At 33.6% G+C, this 25,747-nt stretch overlaps 1 protein-coding gene across 3 annotated transcripts in view; it reads left to right on the top strand.

Annotated features, from left to right (window-relative positions):
• The window catches only part of LOC126836511 (LIM/homeobox protein Lhx3), a 40,395-nt gene extending 15,864 nt beyond the window's left edge, over positions 1-24,531 (top strand). The window contains exons 1-7 of one of the 3 annotated variants that reach the window (XM_050570000.1): positions 16,737-17,167; positions 17,773-17,947; positions 19,470-19,672; positions 19,799-19,982; positions 20,387-20,532; positions 22,964-23,152; positions 23,558-24,531. In XM_050570000.1, the coding sequence (XP_050425957.1) occupies positions 17,044-17,167; positions 17,773-17,947; positions 19,470-19,672; positions 19,799-19,982; positions 20,387-20,532; positions 22,964-23,152; positions 23,558-23,670 (1,134 nt within the window). In that variant the 5' untranslated portion in view covers positions 16,737-17,043 and the 3' untranslated portion in view covers positions 23,671-24,531. Of the gene's footprint in view, positions 1-16,736; positions 17,168-17,772; positions 17,948-19,469; positions 19,673-19,798; positions 19,983-20,386; positions 20,533-22,963; positions 23,153-23,557 lie in introns of those variants that run through there. The other 2 variants (XM_050570001.1, XM_050569999.1) reach the window with 2 other exon arrangements.
• Positions 24,532-25,747: the final 1,216 nt, after the last annotated feature.

The raw sequence follows: 25,747 nt of genomic DNA on the forward strand, positions 1-25,747 counted from the left end.
TTATTTCTAAAGTTAATGCAAAAAATAACATTAACATAAATTTACGTTTTAATTTTAAGTACTATTTCTCACTAAGTAAAATGTTAATGATATATTTTTCTAAGTTTTTTTTTATACATTTTTAAAACTATTTTGTTCTTATACTGTCATTTTTTAAGAATTTTACCAAAAGAAGTAGATTAACAAGAAAATACAATTTAAAGTACTCCAAGTTTCTATCTATTATCTTATAGTAATTTAAAGTCGTTTTTTTTTAATTTGTATGTTTGGTGTACAAAAATGAATACTTTAAGTTTACAAAGAAACGAGAACAACAACAGAATTAGAGGAAAAAAATTATTTCTATCAATTATCACCAACAGTCGTAATATTAAAAATAAATTTAATATAATAATATATCAAGTAAGACCACTGATGATCATACTCCTGCTTAATCTTAAAAACAATTAATCTTAATATAAAAGTAAACTCAATAGAGTATATTAAGTAACTTACAGTTTTTGTATTAATTTTTTAGTGTTAATTAATACTACACAGGCCGCAGAGTAAAAGTATATTTTATTATCATCATAATATCTCGACGAAAACTCTTATATTTTTGTAACAACTTTCACATATTTAAACATACAATTATTTTTCTCGATCATATTTCTTAAATATTATAAATAAATAACTGTGATGTACATTAATTATTAGTTATTTTGAAATTCTTAAACAATCATTACACCTATGATATTTTACTCGAAACTCCAGTGAAACGTTTTTACATTTCTGTGGAATTTACTAGGGAATTTTATACTATTTCTTAAATACCAGTTAAGTGGTTTCCGTCAGTGTAATACGATTTTTTTTTAGTTGGGTATGAGAAAAATGTACAGTTAATGATTCCATAGACACTATTTTTATAAAATTGGATTTTTTCAAAAACAGAATACGTGATTATGGGTTATCTATAGCACAACGGAAGGTCTTCCAAAGGACATTACGAACCATGAAATGTATATACTTTTGGGCAGGTTTCTTTCCTCTGAAAGATGATAAACACTCACTCAATCGGTCGGCATTTGAGTGGTCATAATTTATATTTTCAATCGGCAAAATTGCCGGCGTTGACGTCCGCTCGGCAACACGATCGCACTTTTTCCGTGGCCATCTGTTGTACTATACTTGAAATATATATAAATGTGTGTTGTTTTGTATATTATATGTATGGCATAGTATAAATGTCACAAGGTTTGCCGGGGAACAACTACGCTATTGTGAGTCCCTGCGACAATAATAGTGCACTGCGCGAAACGATGGATGCCGTTATATTTCACCCGTTATCATTTCTATTAAAGGGTGCCAAAAGCATAGCGGGAGAGGGCGTTAAAAAGCTAGTAATTGATATTGATATATTATATTATTATGTGTACAAAACGTGGCGAAAAAATGAGTTTTAAAACGGCCGTTCTACATAAACCTTTAAACGGCATCAATTTAAAACCATTTACATAATATCGGCGACCACACACATACATACACAACATTTACCGAGTCATTTATTCGAAAGAAAATAATCGTTCAGCAGCTTTAGTGTGCGAAATAAACACTTCCTAACTGTGTCTAGACGTACAATTGGTGTGCATTGTACATTAGCAATATTAAATAAAGTATTTTGATTTTACAATTAATGTGACATTTAAAAATATAACTAAAAACTCGAATAATAAATACATTCTTATGTTTATTTGAACAAAGATCATAAATAATAATTTCAAATACAATTTTCTATGAATACTTTTAAATAACAATTACAAAATTATTTCAATAAATGAATAGAATACTAATGAGTCGAATACTATAATAAAAAAAATTGTACTTATCTATTACGGTTAATTAATTTGTGTATAAAATTATGTACTATAACGGTATTTAATACTTAAGAAATAATTTCAAAATATACTTTATTATTTGAAACGGCAGATACCAAAATGATTTGATGCGCTAAATAAAATTGTACATACATATCTCATTATCTGCCAACTATTCACGAGTTTGGATCCAAAAGGTTTTATATGAGTTTTTTTGTAAAATTAAATCTTTTCGTCATTTAGATCATGAATTACATGAATTATACCCGATTTTTTTCTAGCTAATAAGGAGCTCATACGTTAAGAATTAAAGAGGTTATTATTCAGTCCAAAGAATTCCTATATAACTACACAACAACATTATCGCCAACCTTAGAAAGAACTTTGAATAATCTATTTACTTTTAGCAAAAAAAGGTTGTATATAAGTCAAAAACTATTTTATTGGGAACAAAAAGTGCTATGTGTAATAAGTAATATTAAATAATATCAAAAATAAATTATCAATATTATATAATATTAATCAATACCACATGGACAACAATATTGAGCTCCTCTACTACTACTTCTAGCTATTCTAGAATAAAAATAACGAATTTTACAACAACAAAAAAAACTGACAGAATCTTTTGGATCAAACTTTAGAAAGTTTTTTGTGGTGTAGTACTTTTTTTTTTTTTTTATAAAAAGGTTCTATGTAATATTTTAGGTTTAGTTTTTGTGCCAAAAGGTTCTATCTCTAGAACTATATGATTCTAAGTTTGGTTTTATCCATGTTATCTTTACATTGAAATCCAATCATTATAAGCTGAAAAATATTTGAATGCACTTAAATTATCTCTCCTGAAAAACTATATATTTACACATAAAACCTTTTGAATCCAAGCCCGCGTATTAGTTATTCGAATACAATAACCTATTTTAATTGGTTAAACATTTTGTTAACACAATTTTAATTTTGTGTTGCTAAAATTATTTTTTATACAGTCAGCTATGAAAAATTAGTTGTAAATTGTTACTTATTTGATTAAATCGTTGTAGATATAACTTTGTTTGTTTTTCGTGTAGCTGATAACTTATCATAATATACAACAACTTACAAAATAGATAAACAAAACATAAATACTCGCCTGTTAGAACACATAAGTCTTCCATTTGCTTTTAATATTAGAACAAAAACTAAGTTAAATAGACTAAGCTAGATAGAAAAGTCGATTGACTAATTGCGATACTACCGTGTACTCGACTATATAGTGTTTTTCCAAAGTTTCTCCTTTTATTTTAACTACTAAAGTTAGTCGTATAAGTCCAAAGCATTAATATACTACATACAGTTAGACAATATTGGTAGAATTTTTTTTTATGGCAATCATTTGTTGTTTCTACACTAGTTGCCTGCGAAATAGTGATGACTTGTTTGTATTGAGTTTCGAATTGGCCTTACTTCAATCACTTGTCGTAATGCATGTAAATCGTAGATCGACAGTTTTGTAATATCAATACTTCTTATTCAGTAATGATTTCGAAAAATGTCTTTAATTAACCAGGCAAAGTTCACCTGCAGTTACTAGAAATCAATGTCATATCATACTAAAACAGCCCTTTCAAAATCCACTCGCAAGCGCACTACGTAGACGAGCATACTTGAGTGTATCAATTTTGCATTTTGTTATTTTTTCCACTCGAATCAATCATCGATGACCGAAATGAATATACATATACAAAATATATTATTATCATAGTATTGTTCTCGGACTTTGTGTACCTAATCGCGTATTGCTTAAACGTCCCGAGTGGCCATTGTGCGCGGTATTAAGAGTCTGGCCGTGTTATTGTTGTTGTTGTGCGAGAACAAAATATGCTTTTGTTAGGCGAAATGTATAAATAAAAAAATCACTCGAACCTTTTGTAAGCGCTGATACGACCAGCTTGTGTATGGTAATGACTGTGCAGGGGTCGTCTCCGCGCGTGGGGTTGACCTGTCCGTGTTATGAATGAACAACATAGTAGAACGATGGACTCGCCTGGGCCTGTGTATCGGTTACCGCTCGTTTATCGGTATAATAATCCAATTTAACAACTATGCACACAGCACACGTCCCTCAGACAACCCGTGAGCGCTACCGTTTAGCAAATAAGGTGTAGTGTAAAAGGATTGTACAAAAGCCTGGTCGCTTCAGTCCGGTGGGATTGACATATAAGTGATAGGTTGTTATGTTGTGACAGAAAAAAAAAGAAAGAAAATAATCTTCTTCGATACACATCGTTGTACAGCTGATGCTGTATAGCTTAGATGATTGTACGTTTTACGATTTCAAGACGAACCCGAGGCTATGGCGTGACGGCGGGACAGAAGTCGGTAGATCATCGATGGTTTGTCAACTCGAACTGAGAGGAAAAATCAAAGTGTTTTATTTGCAAGCTATAGTGACTTTACAAGCTGTAGCGTCCATCTTCACTTTAGGGAATCGTCTAATGCACAAGACCTGGCGATATATTTCATTTAGGCTGAGTAATTCTTTTTGTTGACAAAGATACTTCAAATTCGGTATCACGTATGATTTTTTAGAGTATATTGGTCATTAAGTAGGCCAGTCAACCTACATTACTGGTTTAAATACCTTACATTTTCATTTTTTTTTAAATTCTACACGAAGTTATTATTATTATTTTTTTTATTGGAAAAAATATACAATTTGATACAAAATGGTAAGTGTCTGTGGAGCGTTTCGTTAGAAACATAAGGAGGTGCGGCAAGGATGGTTCGAAGGACTCGGGAATGGAACACTTGGATTTTGTTTGTGTTGAAGATTATCGCTGAATCCCAAAGTTGATAAAGATTAATATTCTTTTTTTGATAGTTTATTTATTTTTTGGACTATCACAGCATCCTTGACAGCGATTAAAAAATTTTTTTTTATCGAAAAATAGCTACCTATATTCTCTATTACTGGCCAAATAATAAGCTTTGAAGGTTTTTTTTTACATATTTAAAATAACAAGAACTCTATCTAGGTTCCTCTCGACGGCTTTTTTGTATTATTAACCCAACATTCATAATTTATATTTTAATTCTAACATTTTTTTTACTTTTTTAAGTGCTTGTATTTAAGGTAAAATTTAAGTTTTGCAACAAAAGTACTTATTTAAAGTTCTTCTCTTTTTAGCGATATCAATTTTTTTTTCTATGAACATTTCGCTTTGACCTATACGCTTTTCCATAAACACGTTTTTACGATTATTTTTTAAATAGTGTGACGTCCTCTTCAGACGCATATGTCGAATAAAACAATTGTTACAAGTTCAGTTGTCATGTTTAACCCGCATAGTCCGTTTACAGACACAAACTGAGTCAGGCAATATCTACTATCCTAGGAGTTGGACTCAACAACAAGGAGTTAGAGTCAACGTTATTAGGTATTGAACGTTGATATACCCTACACCTTAACCCCAAATTACTTAATACCATATAAAGAAATGCGTGGTCCGTTCTAAGTGATAACATTTAAGTTTTTCTTTTATGAATTACAAGTTCATTAGTAAAGTAGAGAAGAACTTTTACTAATGAATGGTAAGATAAAATAATGAAATTTGGCTATGGAAAAGAGCCCATCAGGCTTTAACAATAATAACTATAATAATAATTTTAGATTCTAAAAAGTAAAATTTACGAAAAATATTATTTAAATTAACTTTTAACCAAAACATATTAACACGTTGATGGCTTAAGCCCGGTCTGGGTTTTTGTTCGAGACATTATGATATAATTCAGTATTCTGTTTTATTGGAGGGGGGGGGGACCCAGTTGAGCCGACATTTTATAATTTGATTTGTACGGACGAGCTCGGCACCCAAGAACAGTAGGGTTGGCTGATATTAACAATAATAATATTTCCCAGCTACGTTTCGGGACGCCCTAAGTCGCGATAAATATTTTATTGTAGAATAATATTATAAATTATTATCGTAACAACGTAATGAGAGTTGGAGAGCGTCCGTCCTGGGAATACAGCGGCGGCGGACAACCCTATATTATGTGTATTTGTACGCTTGTGTTATTGTTGCTTTGGGTAGGTACTGTTGTGTATTGTATGAACGCTGCCAGATTTACGTCCCGATCGTGCAATTATATCGGATTAAAAAAAAACAAAAAGTGAAATATTAATATAGTAACTGAATACAGACGGTGGTGGCGCGGGTTGTGTGTGTGTGTGATAATATCGCGTTTTAGGGATAGACTTGAGACTCGTGGAGGAAAGGGGGTGAATTTCGATAGCGGTGGGAGTGCACTCGGCCGCCGTTTACCGCCGAAGGCCTTGCCCACGAACTGTACTTTGCCGTTTTATGTTGTTTGTGGGACGCACGTGTACCGCACGCGTAACGCGGTCAAAAAACTAGAGGAAAAAAAATTATTCAAAACCTCGACCGTCGTCCTTGAAGTCTCTTGTTTGGCGACGGTAAACGTTTTGAAACGACCAAAAAATTATATACAAAAAACCCAAAAGGGACACGCTTCATTTGTGTGGTGTGTACATATTAATTTCGTAATGGACATTGAACATTTTTGCAACGCTCCCGGCGACCTAAGCTCGTCGTTTAATTGAGGTGCTTTAACCTCGCGTTGTTTGCCTACCAATCTAGAAAATTAAATTATAAAGACCACGCGTAATGTTCGGCCTACAAGTTCAAAATGGTTTTCATCAATTTCACAGCACGTGGGCATAACCCTGGCATACGCTTCCAAGTATTTTTTTTTTTTGCAAGAAATATTAATGAATAATTACAATACGATTGAAGTCGATACAAAAACAAGGGAACAACGATATTATTAATTTATTCACGAGCAACCGCTAAGAAGTCAAAAGAGAGGACTCGGTTTACTAGAAAATCACAAATTGTACTAATCCAAAAATATTTGATTAAAAGTTTGGTTAATCGTATGTTTTTTAAGATTTTAAATAAATAAAAATAATTTTTTTTTAAATTAAATTTGTATTTATATAATCTGTTACAGTGTAGAATAAAAAACATAATAGATTTAAATTCATAAAGGACAGATCGACATAGTAAAGAGGCCTCCCAGTGGAGGAACTTCAACAGGGTTAATTAAGGATAATATTTACATTTTATTTTCCTATTGAACTAGTCGGTCACGACCCCACCGCCTTCTTAATCTTTTTTTAGGATTGCCAACAATAGTTATTGATAAAAGTTCAGAAATAAGAGGAATTAGAGTACTGACTTGTCCGGCTTCTAAAGCATATTTTGTAGCGTAGTTTGACAGTTTCAGTCACAATAGAAATGTTTAGGTCTTTATCAATAGAGTGATTGGAAACAATATGAAGCTTTACAGATAGTACATATTAAGATATACCATCTGTCTTACTATTTTTAAAAAGTCATACGCGTTTACCTATTGTACCTTATGCGAAATATACTACTATCTTTTCAGGGTTGGTAAATTAAGTAATTAAGTACCCATTTGTTCGAAGACTAATACCTTGCCACAATATAATTTTCTAACATCTGTAGCCCACCGTTTGCCAGCGCATTATTCACCTCTGCATATTTTTTATGATTTATGATCAGCCTCTATTGTCAATTTTGAATTTGTTGAATTATGCTCGTGGTAAAACTACTAGCTTTTACACAGTTTTTTCGACGCGTCACTCTTGTACAATTATTAGTTTTAAAAATATATATTTGTCAGTCATTGGTCAATTGGTCAGCTATCAACAAGTCCTTCGTCATGGCACGTTTTAAAGGGGAAATTTTACCATTAGACCATAATATTCTACGGGTGTCTTTTTTATGCTACGCATTGCATAGTAGTGTCCTGTAACTTGTGTAAAACAACGACGTTGACATATTGTTAAAATAATAATAAAAAAACAATTACTATTATTGACCATTTGTACTGTTTTAATATATTATTATATAATATTAAAATTTAATTAATTTATGGTGTTCCACGGCCTGTTGAACGCAACGTTGGGTATCGCTAAAATGGGCACTCCTATTGCATTTAAGTATTTGCTTTATATCGGTTATAAAAACGTGTAATCACTTACACATTGCACTTGCCCGCCGATAATCGACGTATTGTGCAAACCCATACAGTCGATTTAACAATCAGAAATAAATCCCAAAAGACTGTGTCATTGGCGTATAAGTGTATGGTGTGTATGGGACGAGTGAGAGGGAAACACATATTATTATTTTTATCACCAAATCGTATGTCATCTCGGGGTATTTTTTTGTTTGTTTCGGAAGTGCTAGTGTTGTTCTTTTATGTAAAACTCTATACAAACGATTAACGCGTTACAATGGGGATACATTGCAAAAAACCACAAAACTCAAACAATAATGCTGCAAAAAGGCAGGAGCAAAAAAACTTCCAAAGTATTTGACACTACGGTGAAAATAATAAAGTTTAAACAAGCACCAAAAACATATTTCTATATAAAGTATATTTGTGTAGATATTGAACTATTCACATTTGTTTTTCGTGTGAAAAATCAATACCTGATCGTTAGCGAATAACGACTAACGGTCAAGTACCTCTTCTAGTCACGCGAAAAAGAATACAATTATTATAATCATAATCGCATTCGACTCTCTAAACGTTTAAAAATAATAAACAGCTATAAGCGTTCTCATCAAAAGATCTCCCCCCCCCCTTTCAAAAATATGTAAATACAAAATCGACAAACTCGTTTCAAAACTACATTGTCCAAAAAGTGTAAAACTATCCAAACCTTATCGAAATTTTCATCACATTACTGTTTTTTAAATAAGCCCAATTTACAGATTAGACAATATGCATTTGAATCAAAGTAGATACTGTGAAATTGTTGAACTAGGTAAACTTCAAGATTCGAGTAGTTAAACTATCGATGGAGTAACCGGATTCTTCGCATTATGGAATAACAATAATTTAGTTTCCATTAAGTATTATTATAATTTTATACTTGGATTTTTCTTCGTCATATTTTACACCTGAATTTGTTGTAAGCAGAAGTTTGAAATTAGATTTTCAGGTTTATTAGGTTTACTTCAAGACATTCTCTTGTCTGGAATATCTGATATATGGCATTAAACTTTGATTATTTCCGGAGCACACTTAAACCGCAAAGAATCCAAAAATACAAGAGGGTAGGTATGAAGTGCCCGCGAACCAAGCCGAGCAGATGACATGAGAGTGTGGCCGCACCGCTGCGCCTCAGAAAAACGGCCTGCAGGTCTTAATCAATCAGCTTTCAAGATGGATTTGCACTCGAGATGTCAACGGGCGAACCGCCACTTCGGTCGTTACGGATGGCAGTACATGCCATGATTTCCTAGTGTTTATTTACTCAAAGCCAGCATCCCCTTTTCGACTGTTACTAATTCGATTTCAAAGCGGCTGTGACCAAAAACGAGCGCTTGCAGTAAAAACAGAGACAAACGGAACGGGCGGATGGTGGTAAAGAATAACAGTTTTTGAATCACGTGCCAAACCGATACGGAGCACAAATAATAATTAGGTCTGATGGGTATCGGCCGCACTCTTGGGGTTTAGCGCACGCGACCTGTCCGGCATCGCCGCCCGCAACAGTGCCGCCGCGCCGTGTCTGTTCTTCTTTTCGCCTATACCGGCAACCGTCTTCTCTCCTCTGGGGATTCCCCCGTGAAATTACACCGCACGGTTTTTATCCGCTTTATAATATTATGATCATTTACCAGAGGCCGTTTTCGAGAATTATAATTCACTTTGTACTCCGAACCCGTACAACGCAGGGTGCTCACACACACACACACTATTATTCTATAGGACTTCCCACTGTGTCTGTGTGTGTTTATACGCACTGTACACGCGACCTTTCCGACCACAGCCGCTACCGGTCGAGGGCCTAAACCGAGTCGGCGTTTCTTCTGAATTCGGCATATGGACATACAGAAGAGCAATGGTTAGGTACCTAAGTCATAGAGTAATACGGTATCTTTCCCCTTAATCGTTTCGCACATTAAAAAAATATGAATATCTCTCCAATTTTCTAAAGTTCAATACATTTGGCATCCTGGAACTAGTCATGAAACCATAACCAATGGAAATCCATTAATTTTTGCACGTTTATCAATGCTTGGGGTATTGATCGATTTTCAACCGGAATCAAAAATCAGCATAACCAATCCGATTAAAAACCATAAGCATTATTGAATGAATCCTAAAAACACCTCTTTATTATCTGACATCCAACTACTCTCTGCAAACAATCACACGAGAAAATACACATTTTATTGCCTTAAGAAATCGCTTGGTTATTTAACATAAAGCCTGATTTAAATAATGTCATTATTTTCATCCGATTGACCTAGTTTAGGAAATATTTCCACAAAATAATTATTAATTAGTTATTATGTCGATTACTAGTGATAACTTTATAAGTATTTAACAATGACTTAATACTGGTAGAATGCGCAAAAGGGCTCCTAGTAATACTTTTAAAAAAACACCAAAAAAAAGGTTCTCAAGTGTAAAAGACTAGCGAGTGTATGATATAGTTTTTTATACTTTTGACTTAAACAACTATAAAAAGCATTGTATCACATTGTTTTTATAGCACTTAAACATTTAAATACATTATTATTGTTATTATATTAACATAAAACACTTTTCAAATTATTAAATTACTGAATTTATTTAATAATTTGAAAAATGTTTTTTTTCTTTTCAGACAAGATGTCACATGTGTGACTAATATTTTATATAAATTGGGTATAGTAGATAACTTGAATTAGTCTTTTTATACCACAGGCAAAGATATAGTACAACATAGATCATAGATATTTCAATTCACACAAAGGAATCTAACGTTTTTCAATTATTAAGAAAACGAAAGAATGACACTATCGATGTGCAATATCACCGCAATATTATTTAGACTACATAGAGCACCATGGTCGATAAGTATTATGATTGAGAGGGTGAAATAGAGCCCAAAATATGAAGCTTAATGAAATGTGTCGCCGTCATTCGCGTGCAAAACCTCATTAGGTAACAAAGGAATGTGCGTATACTGTGTATAATGTGCGGCTCCATAAAGGCAAATGCATTCGGCGTCTATTACATGGGCGTTTCCTCACTCTCAATATTGGAATATAATAACATTCGTTTGGCAGTTATTGTAATAACTAGCCGATTGTCCATTCTTTATAAAATAAAATATTGACCAAGAACCGACATTACCACAACGATAGAAAAGCTTTATGAACGCTAAGATATAGAAGGTGCAGCCAAGTTCAGCCCAAAGGCGAACTGGCCAACGATAAGCTACGCGGTTTTTTTCTTGATCAGGATGAGTTTGATTAGAATTGAAACAAATTAAGGTCAGGTTCCTATCGGTTTCCAATTGATCGCGGCTTTTATTCTATTTACTTTGTAAGTCCATACTTATTACGTCCTTGTCCATTTACATTATCCTCGGCACTCTTGTTTGGAATTCCGATTCATTATTATTATAACTTTATTCCTTTCCGTGATTTTCCCCGTGTCAGTTAAAGGCTCAGCAGCGATTGTCCTCGGTGTCTATTATCTAATTTTAAAAGGTAATCCAGTTTTTTTTTTAGTGATTGACTTTAATTATTGTCATATGTTAACATATAAAATTGTGGACATTTTGAGATCGTTAAATTTAAATTGTTTAGTTTATGGTGTTATTTTGACTTAGTTATTATTTTTATCGATTTTTTTTTCGTTCAGTTTTTCCTTTTACAACTTAAATCTTAAATAAGTATTCATTAGACTTTTATGTCACTAGAATAACGTTTTATCGGGTCCGATTTTCAGTTACAACACACCCTAAACCTCGGACAATAGTGCAAGTACTCTTATTCAGTTTTGAAGTAGATCGAACTAGGCCTTTCCCAGGCCAACAAAGCCAAACGATATTCTAAAAAAATATTTTCCTTGAACATTTTTTTATATAATACAAATAATCCTTCTTTTTAATTCTATGATATACTACCTACTGTGCGCTGTTTCAAAAACGGCGTACGTCTCACTTAAAGTCGCTAAGCTGGACTCGAGTAGTGCGCACAAAATGTTCTTGGGCTTTTTTTTTATCCTGCTGGACCGTGTCGTCTACTTTTACACTTCAATCGTTGTTGCGGGAAATCAGTAAACGCACATAATGTATTGTATTCTGGTGCACACAGATAGTGCGGGCTTTTCGAAACGCTTAAAGGGCACGACAGATAAAGGCGCCTGTGTAATGGACCCGGCGCGGCGGCCAGGCGGTATAGTTTTCAACAATATTGTCGCCGGGTATAGAGCATTAGAGGAATTACGGGCACCCGGCAAAAAGGGCGAGCGAGTAGGCGACAGATGGCCGACTGCGGCTCAATGTAAACCGTCGTCGGCCCGAAGTCACATTACTATTATTATTATTACCATTATTATTGCTGTCCCGCCAAAAACCATACCCGGAGCAGTTAGACGGCTTTTTATTTTTATTATTGTCCGTACATACCCACGAGCATAATGCGAATACAGTACAATCGTCTAAAAGCTATATGAACGCGCGGTGCGGTAGAAATATGCACTGTGTGTGTTTGTGTGTATAATAGTACACTGCTCGGGCAAAGATGGCATATGACTTCTATTGCGGAGGTTTTTTTGTTCTATTATACAAAATAAATGTCTCTCTCCCCGGTCATCGTTTTTACAGTCGTTATAGCTTTATGGCGGATATTATTTTAACTGCACTGATATTTTCGCCGATGCGGAGTCACATATCATTACCATTGTCCGACCCACCTGTCGTCAACCGAGCACTTTATGCTTTTATTATTATTTTTTTTTTATTCTGGTATACGCGTCATAGTATGTGTGATCTTACCACTCATTTAAATTTCCACCGGCAAACCGCTTATATAAGTTGCATTCGAATAAGGAACGATACCCGAGGACTGGTTAGGACTCGGGGACGGTCTGAAATACGGTACGTAATGGTAAAGGATAAAGTATAGACAGTATGGTTTCTATAGGATAGTCTTGATACAATATATTTATCTATGTACCGATCCAAGAAGCTGCTTAACCATTACAATCTCTAATTTAAACTCGCAAAAATGTATCATTCTACAATCTACATATCATTAGATCATACATTACATCTACCATGATCTACATAATATATTCATTCATCAGTGCTATTCTATAGACGAGATCTCGTACCTATAAGGGACTTTATTGGGTCAACATTTAAAAAAGTTCACCGCTTCCTCTTCAAGTTCAAAAAAATACGCCAAAAAATTTAACTTATTTTTAACATAAAATTGCGGTGTGCTTTGACTTTTCTAAAAATGGTCTACTTAGTTCCAAATGTGCATGCGTTATTTTATAGACATAGTATTACCAATATACGATGCCATACCCAATAAATATCAAAAACCCTTTCCACAGAAGAGGTAGAGAACTAAAATTTCTTCTTTCTTTTTCTTTTTAAGGTGTAGTTTTAGGCCTTGTGGTCTGAATATTAAACTAAAGGTAGATCTAAAAAGGAACTAAAACATAAACAATTTTCTTAAACATATTTGGCTAACTTTTTTCTATTAAAAAAAAACCAAAGTAACTAGGTAAAATGTTCACTTTCACAGACAGACGATCATACTGTCGTACCTTCCCTAATAATCAAATATTAATACTCCTTTTAATCACATTATAGGTTTTACAATGTTTTTATCGGTTATTATATACTTCTGTTTTTCATAAAATCACCTCAAAACGTTAATTTGAAAATTATTTTAATACTTTCAAAAATTCAGTAAGCCTATGACCTTCTCCGTCCCCACTATGCCCTGACCCCACTGTATTAGCTTTTTTAGTTAATAGCCTTCACTCAGATAACTTTTTTTGCTTCGATCTTACACAAAGCCGAATAATTGGCTTTTCAAAATTAGTATTTAGCAACTAAAACAATATACCATCATAACACCATGCATTAACACGTATTCTTGGTGTTTACGTTACGTGAGGACAGATTTATTGAATTATCACTTTGTAAAAAACGAAATGATCAGTGAGTAAGGGAATATATGTCATATTTTCTTGGACCTATAAAAAAATTATTATACTGTTATTGACTGGTGACTATTAAATTACATTAGAGTAATTACTAACTAATAATATTTCAAAATACATTAAAGATACAGTATACTTTATTTAATATTATTTATTTGATATTGACCTATGAAAAAGTTTTTCAGCCGAGTCTGCAACCACAAGAGATCATTTTCATGTCTTGTTAACAAGCTAGTATAATAAAACGTCAAGTTTCTGGCTAAAATTGTAGTGTTTATTATCTGGCTTAAAACAATTCATAGAGAAATTGGGCTCTTAAACTGTTTTGAATTTATTATTTAGTTCTAATTTGAACGTTGAACGTACAATATATCTCTTATCTCCTATATCTTACCCCTATCACTCACCCCTATCTCCCACCCCTATCTCCTGTCCCCAACCCCAACCCTATCCCACCCCCACCCCTTATCTTCTACCCCTATTTCCACATCCAACCCATCTCCGTGTGGTAACGCTTTTTTCGTTACGCTTTTTTTCGGTTATTTGCCATAGCTAATTCCACCCCTTTCCCGTACCCACCTCATCTTTAACCCCGTTTCTTTTTTGGTAACGCTCTTTTGGTAACGCTTTTTTCGTTACGCTTTTATGGTAACGCTTTTTTTCGGTTATGTGCCAGAGCTAAGACATGAAAATGTCAAAACTTAATACAACTAAATTAAGGTTTCCAAATCCTATTTAATTTATGCAAACGTTATGAGACAACCATATAATTAAAACTTGTGAAGTTTCGAACCATTTTGTGGCTTCCAAAGACAACGACCTAACTGAAAAAAGTCGAATTTTACAGTCTATTGAAAAAATACCTTTTTTAACTTTTGAACAAAAAAAAACTGGATAATTCTGACAAATTAATTAATTCATTCTTCAGTTTTATTTATCGAATTTATAATCCATCATTTTTTAATTCAAGTGCCAACAAAAACAGTGTCATTCAAATGTGAATAAATGTATAGGTCTCATTCGGGAAAAAATAAATAATTCTGGTTATTATTTATGTACTATTAAATCACTTGTAATCCGTAACTGTTAAGGCTACCATCAGCTCTTTAGGCTATATTAAAGAGTATTTTTTTTTTATATTGCAAAAAAACTGATTTTATAGAATTCAAATTGAGATATAAAAAAATTGTTCACCTTTGTTCCATCTAGAATCGTTTCGAAGTTATAATAAGTTTTTTGTAATTTATTAGTTATAATAATTATTAAATTATGCGAATTGTGCAACACATACAATCGTTCACTAACCGAGCCAGAATAGACTAAATATACTTGTTTAAACAAATAAACTAAATTTTAGAAAACGATGAATTTTAAGTGAAAATTGTTTTATTGCACGGTCGGGACTATATTTCATTAATTTTACCAGCTTATTACCTATTGTAGAGAGTAAGTTAAAGAGATTACTTCTGTTGAAAGAGAAACTAGGAAGATGCAAAAGAAGATAAAGAAAATCAAGTATAGTAGGTGCTTCATGGGTCTAATGTGTAGTATAGTGAGAAATAAAAAGAAATGAGAAAGAGAAAGCAGGAAAGAGATTATGACCAAATCTTAGAGGAGCAAAAGAAGTATTCCTTTTCGTGTAAAATTAAAGCCATGAATGTAAGGTTTTCTTGTGTAATATACATTTAAAAATGTATTAATAATAAATACTTAAGAGGGAAATAGGATCTGAACAGACAAAATAAGTTAAACGGAAACGTTGTATTGAAACGCAGGGCCAAAACTTAAATTTACTATTCTAGGAAATGTTTAAAGGGAGTAGAGCTTTGAGCAATTAGAATTTATACGTCTCATGCAGTAACCGCTGACAACGTAACACGTCCTTGGAGTAATGCGGAATAAGCTTTCGTCAAGGATGTTTTCCTAGTAGAAATGTTTGAGCTTAAGCGCCTAATACAGCTCGCTGTGGAAATAAGTTTTTTTTGTGCGCCATACATACAAGGTACGTCAGGAGCCTTATAATGAAAGCCGGCACCACCCTTGCAAGACGAGTTTTTCCTACAATACATAATAATACACACACATACCTCTACTCCTCACTTCACCCGTATAGATCCACCGCTCTTACCGCTCTCCCCTTAACCCCTACATATAGTATAAAAACCACCCCCACGCACTAGGAAATCATTTTTTCCCCTCGGTTTTTTTTCCTTGGGGTTTCCGTCTTTATGTTTGCCTCACGACCTCCCCGCGCCACCCCTCGGCAGTCTTAAAATAACATATAGGCGCGCGGTTCATCACACACACGCTGACTGACGGACATGGTATCCAAAGTCCCGCGCACGCATATATCACATAATGTATACGTACATACTCGTATACCTAACAACATAAATATATTATATATATATATATATATATATATATGGAATATTCCATCCTATCTATGTAATATGCCGTTGTACAATAGCTTCTAAGCCTGAAAGGAGCAAGGGCGACTATTGTCAGACGTACACAGAACGGATGAATAGGCAGTTGCGGTAGAGGAGGAGGAGGAGAAGAAGAAGGATGAAAAGGCGGCGATGGGTGTGGTCGGTGGCCGCGAATGGCAACACTCGCCTGCGTATCGATCCCCGCCGCCGCCGTCCTGTCCTTCCATTCGGCTCCTTTTTTCTCAACCCTCGTTCATCCCGTTTCCCCGACGACAACCAAAACGCCCTCGACAACAAAGGGAAAAAGCCCTCCATCCTCGCCGGCAAAAAGGGGAAAACCGGCCGCCGAGTCCGCCGATTCAGTGTCGAAGCGCCCGGTATCCGCGACGGACCCGTTTCATCCCGGTTGATGTTGTAGATTTTTTTTATTTTTAAAATAATTGTCCAAAAAACATTCGCCCGCGGGAAATTTGCAGATTCTGTCGAAAAGCATTTACACGACTTGCCTTAATACCGGTCACGATCAAACAAACGGCCAACTCCAGTGAGTCTTTTTAAAAAACCATTCAGTTTGGTGGTCCGGAAGCCGTTATATTTTGTCGCTCGTCGTTGTTCCATTTCAACCCGTCCAGGTTTACCATAACATGTACCGATGACCCGTAGTATGTGTGTTGTTATTGCGTCAACGGTCGAAAATGATAGATTCGTCTTTGCACGCCAACAGCAGCAATGAAGAATCGGACACCGCCGACTGGTTGCCAAATTCGTTTTTGCGTTTTTTCCAACAAGACCTCAGTAACGTTCCCGTTAAGATATTAGGTACGTCATGCACACATAAGTCCGAGCTCGCTTATTAGTTATTACTTTGTGTGTAGTAATTTTGTACGCCAACGATAGGGTAACGTACAGCTGCTTTAATCGAACTAGCTACCCTCAAACGATTATTATTAATTAGACACGATTTGTGTGAGTTACAATAAAAAAAAAAATACAGTCAAAATGATCCAATGCATTGAATCAAATAAAATAATATTTTACTGTATAACTTGTGTTTATATGTAAACTAATTTCAACATACGAGTACAAATCCACAATACGATTTTTTTGTGTCGACATTTTTAAAATGATGAACGTAAGTGGAATTTCCTTTAAATTGTCATAAGACAAATTTACATTAAAATACTTAGTTCAAACTACCAAGAGTTCAAACCAGTACGTTTCGAGTGCTAATAATAATATTATTATCTCCGCTATTTTTTTTTTAACGGCTTGAATAAAAACACTCAAAATTATAAACGGTTTTACTCGACATAGTTTTCCAACATCGCAGCGCATATTCAATATTGTACAAATAAAAAAAAACATGTTGTTTAAATAACTGTGTTATACTATGATAATAAACATTATGGGTTATTGTGTTTCAGCTAGTATACCAAAGTGTGGTGGCTGTCAAGAATTAATTCTGGACAGATTCATCCTAAAGGTCCTAGAACGGACTTGGCACGCGCGTTGCCTTAAGTGCAGTGAGTGCGGAGCAACACTGGCCGACAAGTGTTTCGCCAGAAACGGAATGCTCTTCTGCAAAGACGACTTTTTTAAGTGAGTACTAACCATGACGGAACAATAATATTATGATGTAAAAACAAACGCTTCGGTTTATCAAGTAGTTAATTATTATTTATTATTCGCCTAAATTATATAAAACAATACAACATGTATTAAGTGGCCTGTTCCATTTTTCTTTTATATTTTTTACTTTTAGAAAATACATTATTGATGTAGCTATAAAATATAGTTTAGGTAAATTTAACATAGTATAGATCATGATAATTACATGATACGTGCATTGGTAGATAATTATATACCTTATTTAAAAACTGAGCTTCACAAAAACGCGCATAAAAGGCAATTCAAAGGCACTTTGAAATAATTTATTCCGTTCATTATCCGAATTGAATGAAACAATAACAAGTTTAAATTATATGTAGTTTGAGAATTGTATCTGGGAGAAAATGAGAGAGAATAGGCTTATACGTATACTGTTTAGACACGTTGAACGAAGAAGCAATAGATTTTTTACTACAAATAGTCTTAACAAAATAATAAAGTATGAAATGAAAAAGTGAAGGCGTGTTAAAACAGAGAAAAGTAGAATAAAATATGTCCAAAGAAGCAGTAGATTGACGTTAAGAATGAAAGTTCAGATATGACGAGAATATACTTTAACTGAAATATAAACCTCCTCTTTAGGATGGGCCAGCGATGAACTTACATTGGCTGTCTATGTTATTTCCGATTCCTGAAACGGATATGATAAATACAAATAAAGACATGGCAGAGTAAGTCAATAAATTGCCATAGATGTAAGATGTGTGGACCAAAGCGCATTTGGCTACCCGACCCCGTTTTTATAACAAAATGTAATGCTTTCCATTCGAGTCCAGTTCAACGTAAATTTAAATGTAAATAATAATTATGGAAAAAATAAAAACTATAAAGTATGTGCGAGATTCAATTTAACTTGATTAGGGAAGTTACACAAATTATACTTTATATTTTTATCGATAGATAGTAAACATAAGTTTCGCGAAAACTCCTTTTTTATTGAGGTTTTAGTTCTTTTGAAAAATTTGTTATCAAATGGTACCTATTCTAAATGTAACGTGACGTACATTTGAAAGAACCGGTGCAAGAACCAGCTACCTCCACTTTTTATCAAAAATTGTTTTTTCATGAAAAATGATTTACATTTTCGTGCATCAAACAGTAAAATAGGACTATTACCTGCAAAGATATTACAAAAAGAATTTTCCCCCCGCCATTAGCGGTGAATGGGACAATGGATTTTTTTTTGGCCGTCCTGAACAATTTCAAAATATGGAGATAGCCGGTTCTTGCACCGGACCCTTCAATTTCCGATAAACTCTCAGCCAAAACCCATAATATTCATTTCACAAATATATTTATTTCTATAGATAACGCGTGACAATGGGAGGGAGAGGTGAGGGGGAATACGTCGAAATTTTTTTTATCAATAAAGCCTTGAGAAAAAAAATATACGGAAGGTTGCTCTACGATTCACATTGACTTAGTTGGCGACTGTTTTTAATGTTGTTGCCAGGAGGTACGGGACAAAGTGCGCCGGTTGCGATCTGGGAATTCCGCCCACGCAGATCGTCCGTAGAGCTCAGGACCTGGTTTATCACCTGCAATGTTTCGCTTGTGTCATGTGCGGTCGAACGTTGAACACGGGCGACGAGTTCTATTTGATGGAGGACAGGAAACTGGTGTGCAAGCCCGACTACGAGGCGGCTAAGACAAAAGGTCGGTAGAATTATTTGTACCTTACCGCTAACCGAATCGATTTCAAACCCAAGGCGTTTGTTATTGGATTCGAGCGATAACATGTTCGCATATTAAATCATAAAAGCTGTTATGTTGTGTTCGAAGAGGGCGGATGCTTGGACGGCGATCAACCGAACAAACGTCCGAGGACGACCATCACGGCCAAGCAGTTGGAAACGCTCAAAATGGCGTACAACAACAGTCCCAAACCGGCCAGGCACGTCAGGGAACAGTTGAGCCAAGATACCGGATTGGACATGAGGGTAGTTCAAGTGTGGTTCCAAAACAGGTTAGTTAAGCACACATTATACTACATGACATCTCTATCGATGCGAATCGTGAAACACTTCACAGATCTAATATTATACCATCTTTAACCGTACGATTATTGTATCGCCAACAAACGTTTTAACCTGTAACACGAGTATTGTCTAACAGCACAGGTTGAATATATTGGTGGTTTAGAATTTATAAATGCAAATCTCGGTTACCGCGAAATCAGTTCAAAATGTCTATTGGTTTGTCGACACGATGACCAAATTACGATAATTTTGTTTTGTTAAACCCTAAAAACTGTATTAAGGGAAAAAATTTGAATTCGCTAAACATTTTTTGTATGGATTTAGTTAGACGAAACGTAATTTTAACACTTGTGTTATATTGTGTTTAGTAATAGTATTGACTGTTTTTCAGACGAGCAAAAGAAAAAAGGCTGAAAAAAGATGCTGGCAGATCTCGTTGGAGCCAATATTTCAGAACCATGAAGGGTTCGATATCGCCTCGAAATGACAAAGACGATCTCAAGGTTGATCTCGACTCAAACTTTAGTCATTCACACGGTACGTTTGTTATTGTATAATCCAAATATGATGTATATTAATAGAACTTAAGGATTTCCACCAAGAATATCAATAACTTTTATTTAAGAATAAAAAATGTACTGTTTTTACAGTGTTCACAATACTCACGTTTAAACGGCACATTGTCGCTAAATGTTTGTATATAATAACATACAATTAACCTGACAATGTAATAACAGGCCACTCATTTTTCATGGACCTTGAGTATCATCCTATGTACGATAAATACCTTATTTCCTGTAAATTAGAGTGATAATATATTATACCAGCTTAAATAACGACAAAAACCATTTCAGAATGATGTACCAGTAGGTAAACTTGATAATGTATGACATTTTTTGACATCCACCTGATACTTGGAAATACTTTAAGTTCAACATTATTTGCACCTGTAATACACGACGTGTAAAATAGTCTTATGTAATAGTTTCACAGGTGCCAGACACCAATCAAATTTAGTTTACTTGTTCTATTAAATTTTAAGAGTATGCAACAAATCCAATCGTGTGAAAAAAGTAAAGTAAAATAAACGTGAACTGTTTTACTGATAACATCAAAATAAATAAAAAAATAATAATTTTTGAGTAAGAAATGATTCTGCTACGGTCGTAAAAAAAAGCGTAGCGTTTTTCCACGCGCTGATCGTTTATACTCTGTTCTAACAGTGCAATTGTATAGCATCCGTCGTTCGTTGTATCTATGTGCTCCGGTTGAGAATTTTATGTTAGGCAATAGAAAGAAAAGCAAACAAAACTAGCGAAGAATTAAAAAATAATAAAATTGTCGTTTCGATTTTTTTGTCGCAGTTTAATGACGTCTCATCGATATCTTAAACTAGGATATATATTTTATTTGTTTTGAAGAAGAGAAGGTACATAAGCAGCAGTTGGAAAGATAAATCGATTTACTTGTATAGACACTAAACAGATCTCTCAAATATACTTTAGAATATATTTGTTTTTAACGTAAGACACTACTGTTCTCAGAAAATAATTACAATTTTGTAGTTTTTCTTTTTGAATGTATTTATATAATTACAATATAAAATTACCTAGAATTTATTTTTTACTATTTTCCTTGGCACTATCAGCTTTTAAAACTTAAACGAGAACGTATATAAGTAGTATGTGTACAACGAATATATTTAATAATTTTTTTTAAATAAGTAGAAATTTGACTGGTTTATAACCTGCTTTAGATAATTATTTTTAAAGTTATTCAACTTTAGAATCTAAGACGGAAGATGGAGTACGGTCGAGCAATGTACGCATATAAAAATAATACTACACACCGCCCTTCCTCTTGTTTAAAACATTAAAATTTCATAGCTTTCAAAGTAGTTATTCAAGACTGGTTACAGAATTTTAAAAAAAACTGTCAAGTTTAAGTCACCCTCAAAATACTTCGTTAAATGCTATGTACAAATGAACTTACAAATAAATTATATTATAAAAAAATAATTTAATGTCGTCAATCTTTAGTTTTTTAGTACTTTTACACGGTAATCTCGCAGTTTAAAGAATACATTATTTTCAATAAATGCTTGTTTTGATGTCTAATTCACTTCATATGCACTAAACTACTCTAAGTTTTAAATAATGTGATAGCTAAGACGCCTCATCCTCGAAATCTCTTTTGATTTTTCCACACACAAAGTTCACAAGTTTTATATTTAACACTATCGAATGAAATATTTATGAACTGCGTTGTATACTCTTATTTCTGGTTTTCGGTTTTCCATTTAATCATTTTTTATTTGTTTTCTTAGGATGTTGAATATAATCCCATTGGGCTGTATATTTTTCGTACAGCGGTTTGTAACCTTAGTTTTTTTTATCAACTCGCTTGTGTTTGCCTCGATATTTCTTTTTTTTTCCTAAACGGTTATTCAACTTTTAAGATTTATACAGCTCTGCCAGTGACGCGTTGGACTTATTTTAGATGCCAGGCCACAGGTTTTCTTGGAAATTAATTTGAACATACATTTCCACCGACTATGCATACGCATCCAAATTATTATTTTACTACACAACCAAGGACGTCAAACATTGTCTAAAACCATCCACTCTTCTTCGTCGCGGTTGCAGAGCTCATTAAGAAACTTCACTATGACAGTGACTGTAGCGACTACAGAACTTTTGCACTCTCTCTGTCTCGAGCCCACGTCTCCCGTTGCTTTACACCCGTTTCCTTCACACTATTTCTCACTCGTATGCAGACTTTCTTCTTTGAAAGGTTTCTTTAGGTTTTCGCTGTCCATCGTCGATTTTACCTTCTGTTTTTTTTCTGTCTTCGGACTTCAAACTTTACCATTACCATGCACATACTTCAACGGCAGGTGTTATTCGTCGTACTCCTATAGGGTTGTACTTTTTTTTTTTTTATTCAATTCAATTTTTATCGTTTGCAGACTTGGAAAGCAACGACAGCTACGGCACTAGCACACTGACAATCGACCAAGAACACAGTTCGCCGTTGCCGGGCAGTCACCATCACAAGTTCTTGCCCGGTAACTCGTCGCCGTCTTCGCGTCAGTACATGTCGTCGCCCTCGCAACACGTTACCACGTTTGCGGCCGACAACGGTTACATCACCGTAGGCAAGTTAATCATTAAGAACGAATCGTTTGGCGGCAACGACTCCGCTTGAGCCCCTCCCAACGCCCACGCGGTCTTTGTTGCACGTCACACGATACAGTATATATATATATATTATATAAGTATATGTATAAACATAAGCTATTATTATTACTATTATTGTTATTGTTATTGTTCATCCTGAATAGATTTAACACGCCAAGACCAAACGATTGACCCAAAAAAAAAAAAAAAAAATCGAAGCGATCGCTAAACTTTTTGTTATTTTTTTCTCTTTTTCTCACACGTTTTTAAAAAACCCTTCTTCGTAATACTTTTATAGCGCTTATGAGTTGTTTTTTATCTTTATCATTGATTTACTTATTTACAAAGTTGAATAACTAAGCAATAATTGTTCTTTTGAACAGGTCCGACACATTCCGCTCCGTCAGAGCTGAGTGACAACAGTAGCACTCACGGTTTCGCGGATTTCCCACCGAGTCCGGATTCATGGCTGGGAGAAACACCGCACAGATACTAAAAGAACAGATTATCAATTATTATTATTACTATTATTATCAATATTATTGCTAAAAAATAATATTGATTAAAATTTAACGATAACGACGAAAACACATTATCAAACAAGTACAAATAAAAATGTAATATAATATTGTGTTTAATTATTTAACTAAAGTAAAACGGATATTATATATATATATAAATAATAAACGGTTAACAGGCGAGATTCGACCGACGGGTGTGATTTTACGATACCTAATTATTTTATTCGTAAACGCGTTTTAGATCACATTGTACATAATATAATATAGGTAAGCGCAAAACACTGTATAAGTAAATTTTTTTACGATTTTTTTTTTGTAATCATATTGTTTATTTAAGAGGGACCGAACGGTCGGGTTGATTATTATTATTACCAATTTATTATCACCTAATCGTGTTTAGGAACGTTTCCTGTATAATTATTATTATGTCATGTGAAATGTGAAATGTGTATCAATCCTATTATTATTATTATTACTATCATCATTAATATTATTATTATTATTGCCTTCCTACCTACCTACGTACCTATCAGTAACACTATCCCTGTATTGTACTACCTACTCTATTAATAAAACGGCACAAATATAAAATATGTTGTGAAAAAAATCGTTTCGTAGGTCAATAGATAAATTATATTATTTTGTACAGTTAATGTGTTGTGTTCAGCCTTGTGTACATAAATTATTATTATTATAACCGTAGTTGTTCTTGTATTACCTATTTCGAGTTTATACTACATTATAATTATTTTGCAAAAATCTATATCGTTTTTTCTGCAATTTGTATTATGCGTACAATTATTATTATTATTGTTACTATTATTGTAACCATTAAAATTGACGTTGAATCTAATTACCTATTGTTATTCCTGTCATTTTTGCCGTTTCAACAAATCCATAAAACCCACATCAAGAAATTGGTCAGGACAAGATTGGATATATGAGGTCGTGCTATTTTCAAAATGAAATATAAACAATTTTTTTACAGATTCAAAAACGTACATAAGGTTTATATGTTACTTAACGGTTTTATAAACAATAACAAATGGAAGCTTTTGGAGTCTAATAAAATAGTGTGTTCAATTGCATTGTATAAACAAATTATTTCAAGAGGTATTGACATTTATATAATTTCACATTTGTTTCATTGTTTTTTTTTTATTTTAGAAATTACGTATAGCTGTATAGTCGATTTGTTTAGTTTAGTTTTTAAGAAACAATTGCTGAAACAAAGATAATATATACATACATATTTGGATTTCAATAAATTACCACTAAGACAAATGTTTGAGTTCCACCTATCTACTTAAAATGTAACAATTAGATATCCTTTAAGCCAGAGAGAGTTAGCAAAGACAACATTTCATCCAATAAGTATTATTAGTTACATTGAATAAATTAAATAATATTTTTTGCATGCAGGTGTGCGTGCATTTAAATTTTGTCGCGTTCGAGGTATATATAATAATAATATAATATATTATAGATATACGACATGTGTGAGGTCGTTCAACCGCTGCACAGTGGGCTGAATGAAAATTACCTTGCAATAATTTATAAATTAATACATTCATTTTTTTAAATATTTTACATAAATTTATAAGTTTTAAAGACCGCTGAACTCAAATTAATATTCTGTACAAAATTAGGAACATTAAGAGGAGAAATACATTTTAAATATTTTAACTTTAAATTACATCTTATTATTCGGATTTATTTTGTTAATTTGAAAATAATTGTTAAGAAAATGTACGCTGAAAAAACATAAGATAGCGGATAATTTCCATGCTGAAATAGAAATCCTAAAAAAAGCAGTTAAAGATTCTGAAAGTAATATTACCCAAGGTAGATTGTTTTCTTAGACAATGTATGTGTTAGACTGACTGTATTCCAGTTCAAAAATGTGCTATTACTTTGTGTAATCAAAAAGCAATGAATTAATTTGACAAACTGTTTTACAATAAACTTTCCAGTAGAAAATAAAACCTTCAGCGGTTGTTGGTGTACCTAATGTGATCAGTAAACAGATTTTGACCGTACTGCAAATTTGAT

The sequence above is a fragment of the Adelges cooleyi genome, unplaced genomic scaffold (genome assembly GCF_023614345.1).
Source record: "Adelges cooleyi isolate 19-005CV unplaced genomic scaffold, UGA_ACOO_1.1 ACOO_flye_CR_arks_rails_tigmint_CR_PRNA_247, whole genome shotgun sequence".
Classification (NCBI taxonomy): domain Eukaryota; kingdom Metazoa; phylum Arthropoda; class Insecta; order Hemiptera; family Adelgidae; genus Adelges; species Adelges cooleyi.